At 50.8% G+C, this 12453-nt stretch overlaps 1 protein-coding gene across 6 annotated transcripts in view; it reads right to left on the bottom strand.

The window, feature by feature from the left end:
- LOC130543827 (ral guanine nucleotide dissociation stimulator-like) overlaps nt 1-12453 on the bottom strand; it is a 44698-nt gene that overhangs the window by 24609 nt on the left and 7636 nt on the right. For 3 of the 6 annotated variants that reach the window (XM_057312794.1, XM_057312796.1, XM_057312797.1), the window contains 8 exons: nt 8708-8884; nt 6072-6176; nt 4547-4731; nt 3025-3230; nt 2509-2876; nt 1515-1730; nt 1043-1146; nt 466-535 (listed from right to left, as the gene is read on the bottom strand). In XM_057312794.1, the coding sequence (XP_057168777.1) occupies nt 466-535; nt 1043-1146; nt 1515-1730; nt 2509-2876; nt 3025-3230; nt 4547-4698 (1116 nt within the window). In that variant the 5' untranslated portion in view covers nt 4699-4731; nt 6072-6176; nt 8708-8884. The remainder of the gene's footprint in view (nt 1-465; nt 536-1042; nt 1147-1514; nt 1731-2508; nt 2877-3024; nt 3231-4546; nt 4732-6071; nt 6177-8707; nt 8885-12453) is intronic. The other 3 variants (XM_057312791.1, XM_057312792.1, XM_057312793.1) reach the window with 1 other exon arrangement.

Below are 12453 nucleotides of genomic sequence, written 5' to 3'. Positions count from 1 at the left end.
CCAGAACAATCTCATTCCAACATTCACTCCATGTGTGACCTTGAGCTTGCAGCCTGGCCTCCCCAAGCCTGTTTTCTCATCGGGAAACATGACAACTCCACCTATCTCCCATGGTCTCCTGAGGACTCAGGGTCCTATTACTCTCATCATTGTTGTGGCCCTCAACCCAGCCCAACCCCATCACTGAGCACAGGTCTGTCCTCTGGGCTCTCCAGGTTTGTAGAGGCCCCCACCTGGACCAGCTGTCAACACAGAGAGAGAGGGTGTGTAGGCTAGGGAGTCTGCTTGGACACCACCTGCTTGCCCCCTCGCCGCCAACGGCATCCGCACCTAGGCTGTCGCCACATTCATGCCAAAGGCTTCCCCTCCCCAAGGAATGCTTCAGACCATTCCCGACTTCATCCACTCAGGATCCTATTCCCTCCCACCCCTCGTCTCTTTCCAGACCTGCACCTTCCAGGCTACCTTGATGAGCAGGTTCCTGCCCTGTGCGCTGTCCTTGCTGCACAGCTTTTGAAAGATCCTCAATGGCTTCCTGAAGAGAGGCAAGGGAGGCACGATCAATCGACAAATAATGTGGCAGGGTTGAGTGCGAGTGCCTTTTCTTTGAGAACCCCAGAGTGTCAACCTGCCTGGTTGAGGGTTTCTTCTGGGATCCTCTGAGCACTAAGGTCTTTGTAGGACATGGGAGGGAGCTCTCATGTGGCTCGTCCTGGGCCTCCCTTCCCATATTCATTGAGAAACGCTGTTTGGGTCAATTTGGGGTTCAAATGGGCAGAGAGCTTAGTGGCTGTCAAGGAAACACGTGAAGAGATTTAATGCAGTTCAGCCCCGTGTGGGACATTTGGCAAAACTGATTTCTAAAGCGGGAGGCATGGTGGCCTCCTCACCAGGAAGGCTGAGAGACCTACCCACCAGCCCAGGTCCTGTGGTCGGGGTTTGCTGCCTCCCAGAAGGTCCAAGCTGCCTGAGGGGGAAGAGGACAAGCCTCTGGGAGCTCCCTCGTCCATCCTGGTCCCTCCATGGACAGAGGCCTACTCACCTGGAAACCTTCCCCCACGTGTTCTCGAGGCGGTGAATGGAGACACTCTGTAGAGCCGAGAGGATGGCATGTAAGGACGAGTAGTTCCTCAGGGTTTGACAGGCCTGGGGAGGGAAGAGAATGGGATGTCACTTGGGGAGCCGGCACCTTATTGGCTCTCAAGCTTCAGTCCCCCTCAGGGGAAAGTGCTCCTGCTGGAGGAAGCCGCTGTCCAGGGACCTGCCGAAGGGCACACGTGAGGCCCAGAGGAGGAGGAAGATTTTACCTCACTCCAAGGAAGGAGCCAGGCAGAAACGGAGCATCCCAGCATGGGGCCATGCAAGGCAAGGTCAGCATGCCCCTGGACGGAAGAGCCTAGGGACTGCACAGTCCCTAGGGCAAAGACCAGGGCCTTCCACCCTGAGACCTGATCAAGGGAAGAGCAGTGCCCGAGACTCAGGAGAGCACCTCGGCGGGGCTTCCCGTTGCATACCTTGGCCACCTTGATCCAGTGCTCCACCACCATGGCCCTGTCCCGGGCTGTCATGCTCGGGTTGCCAAGGCAGGTGGTGATGACACACTTGGCCACACCATTGAACTGGGCGACAGTGGCCCGGACTGTGGGTGCCAGGTGCTCATTGCCAGGCTTGTTGCGCTTGGACCAGACGGAGCCCAGGCACTGATGGGGCAGCAGCTTCTTGAACAGCTCCTAGAGAACAGGCGGACCTTGGTTCACCCAGCCATTTCCCATGCAAGACTCATGTCCTACGTAGGGGTCACAGGTCAGAGCTGGACCTCAGGGAGCTGAGAATCTGGCCTGAGCCTGGTTCGAGACTGTGGATTTCATTCCATTGTTTTTCCCTGAGGGAACCCAGTACACAATGACCCAGGAGCAAACAGAGCAAGGGAAGGAAGGAGGGCATTGGCACCCTGATCATGCTCAGGAACTCCCAGCTCCAGGTGGCACTGCAAGGTGGTCCAACCCAAGGGGGCTTCTTCCCCTCCCCTCCAACTGGTCATCCCCCTGGTCCTTCCCCCCTTTCAGATGCACATTCTCACACGGGAGCTGCAACCACACGTTTTTCCGTCTGCCCTGTCCTCATGGACACATCAGATGCCTAATCAATGCTGAGGGTACTCATCCTCCAAGTCACATGAGTGGGTGACCCATGGACTTGACTGAACACAGGGAGCTGCCCTCCTCCACCCACGGGACCAGGGCCTGCCCATTGGTCTCTCCATTCTGGCTCATTTCTTCTCCCTAGTACCTCCGTATCAGTGCTTATCAGGGTCTCTCGCTACAGTCCGCAGCTGGACAGTGAAAGCTTGGGGCTAAGCGCCTTGATGGGTTGACAGGGTTGGGAAGTGGTGGAGCTGAGATTTGGTCCCAGACCATAGGAGTCCACATCAGGGAAAGGCAGGTGTGGGGCAGGTGAGAGCAGAAGGAAGGCGTGCCCCTGGCCCACCCTGAGAGCCCAGCTGCTCACCGCATCCATATACGTGAGCTGCTCTGCCACCAGCCTGGGAGGGAAGTCCAGGAGGTCGGGCTTCTCCTCACCCAGCTGGTTCTTTGGGGTGACCCAGCGGTGGCAGGAAGCCTCTGGGGCCGCGGTGGGCTCTGTGGCTGTTGCTTGAGTGAAACTTTCCAGCAAAAAGGGTGGTCCAGCTGACTGCTGCTCAGCACCCGGCACACATGCAGAAGATGGGAGCACGGGTTGCAGTTCTGGAACAGCTGACAGAGGGGAGGCTGGCTCTGACACCGCAGGTGACAGTTGACACAGAGCCGGGGTCGCCTCTAGCTCTATAGGAGGCCCTGTTCCTGGCTCTGCCGCTGGAAGGAGCCCTGGAGCTGGCACTGGGGCAGGAGACAGAGAAAGGTTCATCCACATCACTGACTTTCCGGATGCCTTTGCAAAACCAGGACAGACCCCATGGCCTTGAAAGGAATACCCAGCCCATGAACCACATCCCAGTTAGCCTTCCCAGCTTGCCATCCCCCTTACCCTCCACCTCTGCCTCAGTGAGCGCCAGAAGTTCCCGCTGCATCAGGAGAAGGGGGACATGGTTTGTCAGGTCCCAGGCATGCCACTTCAGAACCATGGCCCCATGCACATAGGCCACCTTGATCTCGACACGGTCACGGCCCAGGGACTGATAGATAGCCTGCAAATTCTGGTCAGGCCAGGTACCCAAGAAGGGAGACAGGGTGCTGGGGAGAGTCATATGTGGAGCAGAGTCAGAGGCCTGGCCTTGCATTGCACATGCTACTCCCACAGCACCGTTCTTTCTGTATGGGTCCCAGAGGATGGCCCCAGCCCCCTTCCAACCCCTCTCTAGCTGCCCTCGTAGTGGGAGGCCTGGTCCTCCAGAAAACCTGAATGAGTCTGGTTTTTCCACTTCTCCTCTCCTCTACCTGGCCATGGGCCTGATCTACTCTATCCTCCATGCACACCAGTATCAAGGCTCAGGTTGGAGGCAGATTTGTGACTGGTCGGCTCAGCACACCCTCGGTTCTTGGCCCCTGTTGGGGTGGTCAGCGGGGAGGGGCAGGCAGAGCAAGTTGGGACCGTCAAAGGGATGGGTGTTTCAGGCACCCACTGAGCCCAGACTGTGCTCTGCCGACCAGAGGGCCCGGGACCCCCTCCACAGCCTTCTTTGACTCATTTGCTTCTTCACATGAAGCCCCCCAGATGAAGCCCACCCACTGGAAATCAAGAGATCGGTGAGATCCCTGGTTTGGCAAATCCCTCCCCAGCCACCACCCCTGTAGTCCCCCACCCTGCTCTGTGGAGGCAGCCAGCCCTGCTTCTGGACCCAAACCCCTGTCCCAGTTTTACTTGATCATTTCATCTGTCCTATGATCCAGCTCTCGGTGGATCCTTTCAAAGCTAGAGGAGGCTACGAAGATGTCACATCTAACAACCATTGGAGATGCGTGCTTAGGGTGTGCAGAGTGCCTATCTGACCCTCTGACTAGAACTGAGACCCAGACACTGTATCTCCTCTCTCCATTCACATTCCTAGGTGCTTAATATACATTCTTGAACGACTACTTCCCAGCCCGCACTTTCCAAATCCTGAGTGGCCCGTGGGCTGGTCTGCCTGCTCCCAGTGTGCCCCTGAGCTGCTCACACAAAGGACAACTACCAGAACCATCTAGATGGAATCTCAGAAGTCCTTTGCACATAGAGAAACTGCCTGCTTTGCATTTCCTTTCGTCAACCCAGAAGGGCCACCGGCCTGTGAGGGTTGCACTTGAGAGCTTCTTGACCGGAGAGAGAGAACTATTAAGCAAGAAGATGCCCAGCACGTCCAGGAGCCCTTTCTACAGAGCCAAGCACCAGAGTAGCCCGTGCCATGTTTCCTCCCATGATTTCCTACAGTAACTGTATGAGGTTCATCCTCTTAACCACCCCAGTTTTCAGAAGAGGAAAGGGAAGGTCAGAGAGGGGTAGTGCCATTCCCGAGATGTACACCCAGTAGATGGGAGGCTCACCCTGTGCTGTGCATGGGGTGGGCACTCACCTATTGAACTGCTGGCCCAGGACCTGTGTGGCTGAAGTGAACATCTCGTACATGCAGAAGATCGTTGAGGTGTTTGAGATGCTCCCATCTGGGAAGGATGGCACCAGGGACTGTACGAAACGCTCCATTGTGCCTTCTCGGAGCCTCAGCATCGTCTGGGCCTCATCCAGGGACAGGGATGATTCCTTTTCCCACCAGGTAGAGAAGGGGGGTGTGGGGGGCAATGGAGTCAGCTTCAACACCACGAACCACCAGGATGATCAGGGTCTGGGGCTCAGACCAGAGAGTCCCATCCCTTCGGGAACTTGTGCAAGAAAAGGGACTTGAGGGCCCACCTAGAAAAGGCTCTAGGCTTGAAAGTACAATTGCCTTTAGGGGTGAAATGAGAAAGCATTGGTCACTTCAACACATCTTGTTAGCTGAGCCACCACAGCCTTTCTCTCTCTGAATAGGCTTTATTAAGAACTGTATGCCTTTGAGTCATCAGTCAACATCCCTACTGCAGACAGGAGAAAGCAGAGGCTTAGCATCTCCAACGCTGCTCAAGATCATAGACGTTGGGCCTGAGAACTGTCCAGAGCATGGAATGCATGGCATTTCCCTATGCTGCTGCGGCCTGGTCTGTTCCTAAGGTGGGGAGAAAGGTTCAGGGGAAATCCACCTTCCTCGGCAGGCCCCAGGGGAGCTGGTTGTTTCTAGTGTGGGTTCTGGCCTTGCCGTGATCATCTGTGGGTCCTGAGATTGGACATCAATCTGGACCTGTTCTCACCCCAGACCAGCATTGGATGTTGTTGTGGGCTGAGGCACCTGCTGCTTGTCAAGGGAGATGGAGTAGCTGAGCCTTTGGAGCAAGCAGCTCCTCAAAGATGGCCTGGATTGAACTCTGAAAAGACAGAGTCCACTACCTGGGCCAGGAGGCATCAGAGGCCTTGCACCCAATCCGTGCTTGAAAGGCTGATTCACGGTGGCAGACAACCTCCCATATGGAGGTCCAAAAAGACATATGAGGACACAGCTTGTGACCCGGGGGACATACAATGAGTCGATGTGCTCTGAGAGGTGATACGTTACAGAGGAACATATAGAATGGCTTCTTCCCACCGTTCCTTTTATGTTCAATCACCCTGTGTGGGGTGAGGATTCATAAGGCCTTGGACACGTTCTCCAAGGACAGTGGAGCTGGGTTCTACACAGGATGGCTGGGGTGAGTCAAGAAAATACTCAAAACAGTAGCAAAATGCAAAGACACTCATGGCTGCGGGAAAAGTCACACAAAACAGAATGAAACAGAATAACCCACGCCCCAAACTGCAAAAAACACGAACACTATTCTCTACCATTCCCACCTATGGGAAGAGTGTCTTCCTACTTTCTCCCACAGCTGGTGGTGGAGGTGTGGATACTGGGATGACTTTGTGGTTGGGCCTGTGGGGCACTCATGTGGAAACACCATGGGAGGGCCCCAGGTTTGTCCCCATATTTGTGTGGGGGCCCTGGGTGTGTGGAACCCTCTTCCCATTCTCACCTCAGAGCGGCACTGATCCTGGGTGGCCTGGTGCACCTGCCATTTGTCTAGGGCGTTGTAGTTGAAGTCCCAGACCAGCTCTTCGATGACCTCCTGGGTGCAGCTCTGAAAATGCAGTGCCCCATAGACATGGGGTCAAGAGACATTAGTGTCCTCCCAGGACATTGCCACAAGGGGCCACCCGCATTAGAAATCCTGTTCTCCAGTTGAGGCAAAGAGGGGCAGCTGAAAAGACATCGAGCAAGGAGGTAGCCGGATGAAACTCTAGAGCTCGTGATTAACATCGAGGTAGTTGAGCTTGGTCCCCAGTGCTCAGCTTCTCATCCTGCCTGCTATGACCTGGGGTGTGAACATGAAAGATGGGCCAGGCTTCCAACACCTGGCTGCTTCCTTCTGCCCAGGAAGGGTGTGTCCCACATCCTCTGTCCCCTTCTCTACACATAGACAACCAGCCCCCCACCCCAACACACACACAGGGACACACATAATGAGGGGCAAGAGGTGTGGGCCTGCTGAGGTGGCATCACAGTTGTTGCCTGCTCTCCAGTGGGCTGCCCTGAGCTGCCTCGTGTTACCTGTTGGTGTCTCCTGCCACATGTCCAGAGGGCTCGGAAAAGCGGGCTGAGCCGACGTCTACAATTATTTGCAAGTCTCTCTCTCTGGGCTTGCCTGGGCCCAGAGACCCTGAAGGGAGGAAGGCAGCAAGAGAACATCCTGTTCTCTCGAACGTCTCCACCAAAGTGAGCTGGAGAGCAGGTTGTCTTTTGAATCTGGGTGCCCGGTTACCAGAGTTCTAAGTTCAGTTGGGGCCTATCACAGAGGAAGTGAGGTCACTCTTTCAAGATTCTAATCCCTGGGACCATGTGTTCAGTCAGACCTATCCAGAGCCCCTTCTTGGCAGTTGACTCCTTAGCTTTCTCCCCCATGTCATCTCCTTAACTGGACACAATGAGCCAAAAAGGCCATAGCCACCACTCTCTGGAAATGGAACTAGGGTCTGAAGCTTCAGGAGGCAGAGCTGAATTCAGACCTTACGTTCTGTGTTTCTTTGCGCACTTGTGTGTCCTATGTCATTGTGTCTCTCACGTAGTCCCCACTTTCCCAGCCTGCAGTGTGGGGATCAGGCTAGAATCTACTTCCTTGGCACATCCTCTGGTGTCTGTGGATAAGAGTATTTATTACATGTGTGGGGTGGTCCCCTGTGTATCTGAGGCACAATTTTCAAGATGGAAGAATTACAAGAAGGGGTGGGACTTGGCATGGAGTGCTGCTCAGAAGAGGCCTGGGTTCCAGCCCTGTAATACTGCAACTGTCACTTTCCCTCTTGGCCTCATTTTAAGGTGGGCACCATGATGGTCTGGAAAAGCAAGAAGATGCAGGCATTGTCATCCTCTGTAGTAAAACCATGCAATTGTTTCCCGTTATATGAAGAACGAGACCCCGTTACCTCGTTTGGGTCTATGAGGGGAGCGGCTTTCACCATGGCTCCTAGGGATCCTGACCTGTGGTATAGGCATCAGACTGTAACCGCTAAGTGGTCAGTGACTGGCTTTTGACCCACAGGACATATTCAACGTGATGAAGTACCATGCCTAGAGCTTGTCTACATGTCATGCAAAGAGTTTCTCACTCCCTAGTTACTTTCCATCATGTTCCACTACTCACTCCTTCCCTTTCCCTTCTTCTTCTCTCTCTCTGAACCTGAACCAAGCACTGATGTTTTGAGCTGCCATCTACAGAGGCTCACAGGACAGAGAACGGAGGCAGTGCCAAGGCCAAAAGACACACAGGAACTCAGCTTCTGAGTCCAGATGGCATCCCGAGTCACGTGAGCCAACTTATGACAAAATCCTCTTCCAGTATGGCCCTGGTCACAGCCGCAGCCACTGACACACCTTGAGCCTGGGGAACCATGCTAATTTGGGCCCGCATTCTTCACCCACAAATACTGTTAGAAATTAAAGCGATGCACCTGCACATGCAGGGTATCAGGGCAATGCAGTCCCGGGGCAACTCTAGATAAGTAACAGTCTCCCAGGCCTCAGCATCTGTCCCTGCCTTCCTCCCTCCCCTCTGCTCTCCTCCTAGTGTCCCTGCAGCCACCCTGGCTGCCTTTTTCACTCCTCTGGCCAAACTGGCTTCTGTTATTGAGTGTCTGCAGCACAAGTCACTTCTTCCTGAAACGCTGCTCCCTGACGTGTGCAGGCCTAGCTCCCTTTGGTCAATCTGTTCTCAGCAACCTCAGCCTCAGTGAGGCCTTTCATATCTTTCCATGCAGTGACTCCCCAGCCTTCCTCCGTAGCACACTTCATTCCTAGTACAGAGCGCTTGCTCTTTTCTTTTACGTGCGTTCACTTTGGAGCTTTGGTCCATGTGTAGACTGGGAGCTCCTAAAGCAAAGGAGCCCTAGGTAATTTCAGCTCCGCGCACGGGCCCAGCAAGATACCTGGCATAGGGCAGTGCTCAGTGTGTAGTTACTCAATGAATAATTGAGAAGATCTTGGAGCCCACCTCCCCTCTTAAGCACCTAGACTGCAGAATGCTACTAAAACTTTCAAGCTGTTTCTGGGCAGGGGCGACAACCACAATGGCCTCTGCCTGACTCTTCCTGCTCCAGTTCCTCCAGCAGAACTCACCAGGTACCATGGACAAGGAAGCGCCCTGCACCCAGTTCTCCAGCTCTGGTGGCACAGCTCCACGCAGGCACACCAGCAAAAAAAGCCATGCCTTTTCTCGGGGGTCCTCAACGCAGTGCCTTTGCAGAGTCACAGAGCAAAGGAGCAGGATCTCTATTTTTCCCTTCTCTGTGGAATCTGAGACAAAGAAGAGAAAAGGAGGAAGACTAACTCAGAACAAGAAATCAGATAGAAGTAACCAGAAGCAGAGGGCGGAGGGGGTGCGGGAACTGAGTGAATGGTGAAAAGGTACAAATTCCAGTTTCAGATCAATAAGGAATAGGGATTTACAGTACACCCCAGGACTACAGTTCATTACTGCTCTATGGTGTATTTGAGAGGTGTGAGAAGAGCAAGTTCTGAGAGTTCTCATCACAAAGAAAAACCTCTCTTTCTTTTCTTTTTACTTCATTTTTGTATCTCTAGAGATGATGATGGCGGCAGACTAAATTTATTCTGGCGATCGTTTCACAGTATACGAAAGGAACATCATTACGCCAGGTATCTTAAACATACACAGTTCTGTATGTCAAATGTATCAAAACAACTGGAGCAAAAAAATATTTTAATATTCATAGAGAGCATCAGGAAATTGGACATGGTAAAAAGAACGTCACGTAAACAAAACTGAAAACAGCAGAACCGAAAGCCAGTAGGTTATCCTAGGGGTTAAAAACTTCAAGCCATTGGCATAGAAAGTTGATTCTGAAATTAAAAATCAGTGAATTAAAATTAAAGCAGATGAAATAGAATTTTAAAATTTTGTTCCATTTAACAATTTGTCAAAGAATAGAAAGTCTTAATAAGTGACGTCAGATAGTAACTTTTGAAAAAACTGTTCATGTTTTGGAAAATTCTGATTGTAAGCTTCCAAGTGGGCACAGAATGAGAACATTTTGTTTGATCAAAGTCGCCTCATGGAAAATGGCTGAAGCAAAATGTCTGAGATAGGACCTAAACAAAAGGATATAAATGGCTAGACGAAATTGTCCTGAGTTCGTTTCTCCGTATTTGCAGTTTACATTTATTTTCATGTCGTTAAGTCCATTAAGTTCATGGAGTACATTCTAAGGGTATTCCATGCATTAATATGTTTGAACAACCTCCCTGTAACCCAGCTTCACATCTCATTGTATCTTGTAAAACTCAAACTCTATACCATGAATCAGAAACTTCCGATGACCGCCTACTTCCAGCCCTTGGCAACACCATTCTACTGTCTTTGGCAATTTACTCTAGGTAGGTCCTAAGAGTGAAGTCAAAGTGTGTATTTTCATGAATACTCATCTACTTAGCATAATATCCTCAAGGTTCACCCATGTTGTGGCATATGTCAATGTCTTCTTCCACTTTGAAGAATCAATGCTATTCCAATATGTGTACATACAACATCTGTTCCTCCCTCGACAGATACTTGGATTGCTTTCATGGTTAAGCTATTATGAATAATGATGCCATGAAAATGTGTGTTCAGATATGTCTTCAAGACCATGCTGTCAATTAATTTGGGTATACACCCCAGAAGTGGAGTTACTGGAACACATAGTAAGTCTAATTTTAATTTTTTTTGAAACTACCATACTGATTTCACAACTATGCTGTTAAACATCCCTACCACACACATTGAATAAGGCTTCCATCTTCTCCACATCTTGGCCAACACTTGCTCTTTTTTTCCCTTCTGATTGCTTTTTTTTTTTTTTTTTTTGGAAGAGTCATCTTAAAGGATGTAAAATGGTATCTCATTGCTTTTTATAATTTGCATTTCCCTTAACATTAGTGATGTATCTTTTCAAATTTCTTTTCACGTGCACATCTTTGAGGATATGCCTATTCCCAATTTGCACATTCACGCATTGCATTCATTTTGTTGTCTGTTGTTGAGTTCATGTGATCTCTATTCATTCTGGATATTGAGCCCCTGCCAGATAGACAGTTTGCAAATATGGTCTCCCATCTTGTGGATTGTGTTTTTACTTCATTGCTAATGTCTTTAACGTCACAAAGATTGTAAGTATTCTGAATGTCCTGTACGTGAACTTATTTTTCTTTTCTATCCTGTGCCTTGCAGGTCATATCCATTAAAGCATGGCCAAATCCTATTTTGTGAAGCTATGAAAATGAATATTATTGGGCTGCACTTCCGAGATGAAAAAGGTTCATTAGTGGAGTAAGAGAGCAGCATGAACTGGAGAAGCACTGGCATGATGATGGGGTCATGACGCTATGTGATCGCAAGAGGATAGGAATATGTATGATGGGCCAGCATGAGCTGTGTACTGGAAATGGGACCTTGTCCATTTTGTGCAGCACCTACGTGGATGATGGGAGCAGTGAGACATATGACTGGACGGATCCCCGAGCTCAGCCCTTCTTCCAAGTTAGACTTTCATTGCACTCTGATCCATTAACGTTTGAAGAGTTTCTTAATCAGATGAGGGACATAGTCTTACATGCTAGACGGTGATGAACATAGTGTGTGGGCGTGTCTGCAAGGAACTCCGTATCCCTCCCGTCTTGGTGAGCCACTGTCTGGAGTCAATGGCAAAGAAGGTTAGAGTACTAAATTACACTGGGGTCAAACCAAAGGGGAACAGTATGTCCCTCCTATGCTGAGCTGAAGTCAGGCAAGACCTTTATATGTTTGCTCTGTGTTCCCAGTTCATGGTCCCTAAGTTTTTTTTTTTTTTTTAAGATTTTTATTTATTTATTTATTTGACAGAGACAGCCAGTGAGAGAGGGAACACAAGCAGGGGGAGTGGGAGAGGAAGAAGCAGGCTCCCAGCAGAGAAGCCTGATGTGGGGCTCGATCCCAGAACGCTGGGATCACGCCCTGAGCTGAAGGCAGACGTTTAACGACTGCGCCACCCAGGCGCCCCATGGTCCCTAAGTTCTGCATGTTCCTCTCTGGGAGAGAGGAGATGGACATGTTTGAGGGGGAGCTGGAGAGCTGTATCACCACCAGGAATGAGACCGAGAGCCGACTCCCAGTCATCGTGCAAGTGAAAAAATGGGATCAATGTCATCAAAGAGAAAAGCATCAGCCAGCAGTATTCATGCCGCCTGTGAGGAAATCTTGTCGAGAGGCACTTGTAAGTGATGGAGGGTGCACACCTGTAGTAACTCTGTGGCAAGTACAGATGTTACCTGCTTGAGGTGACCCACCTTGAAGAAACAAAGTTTTTGCCACCCTGTCAAGGGTGCTCAGAATGGACTCGAAGGGCAAGAGGCCTGGAACTGAAAGCATGTTTGAAAGTCTCTTTAGGGCTGAAATGAAAAAGGCAGCATGCCCTGAAAACTGCCTCACCTTGAATAGGCTAGCTCCCTTCATTGCTTGTGGGAAGAAAAGAAATCATCCGGTATTTTTCGTATTGAAAACAAGAAAACACAGAACCTTGGATTTCCGTTATTTTTTTATTGAAATTCGATTAGCCGACATACAGTCCATCCTTATTTCAGATGTAGTGTTGAATAACTCATCAGTTGCATATACCACTCAGTGCTCATCACATCACGTGCCCTCCTTTATGCTCCTCACCCAGTTGCCCCATCCCCCCACCCAACTCCCCTCCAGCCACCCTCAGTTGTTCTCTGTGCTTAAGAGCCCCTCATGGTTTTGCTCCGTCTCTGATGGCTTCCCGGTCAGTTTTCCCTCCTTTCCCCTATGATTATCATCAGTTTTCACTCATATGTGGAACGTAAGAAAC

Source organism: Ursus arctos, unplaced genomic scaffold, assembly GCF_023065955.2.
Source record: "Ursus arctos isolate Adak ecotype North America unplaced genomic scaffold, UrsArc2.0 scaffold_16, whole genome shotgun sequence".
NCBI lineage: Eukaryota > Metazoa > Chordata > Mammalia > Carnivora > Ursidae > Ursus > Ursus arctos.
This window is presented reverse-complemented; position numbering and strand designations above follow the sequence as displayed.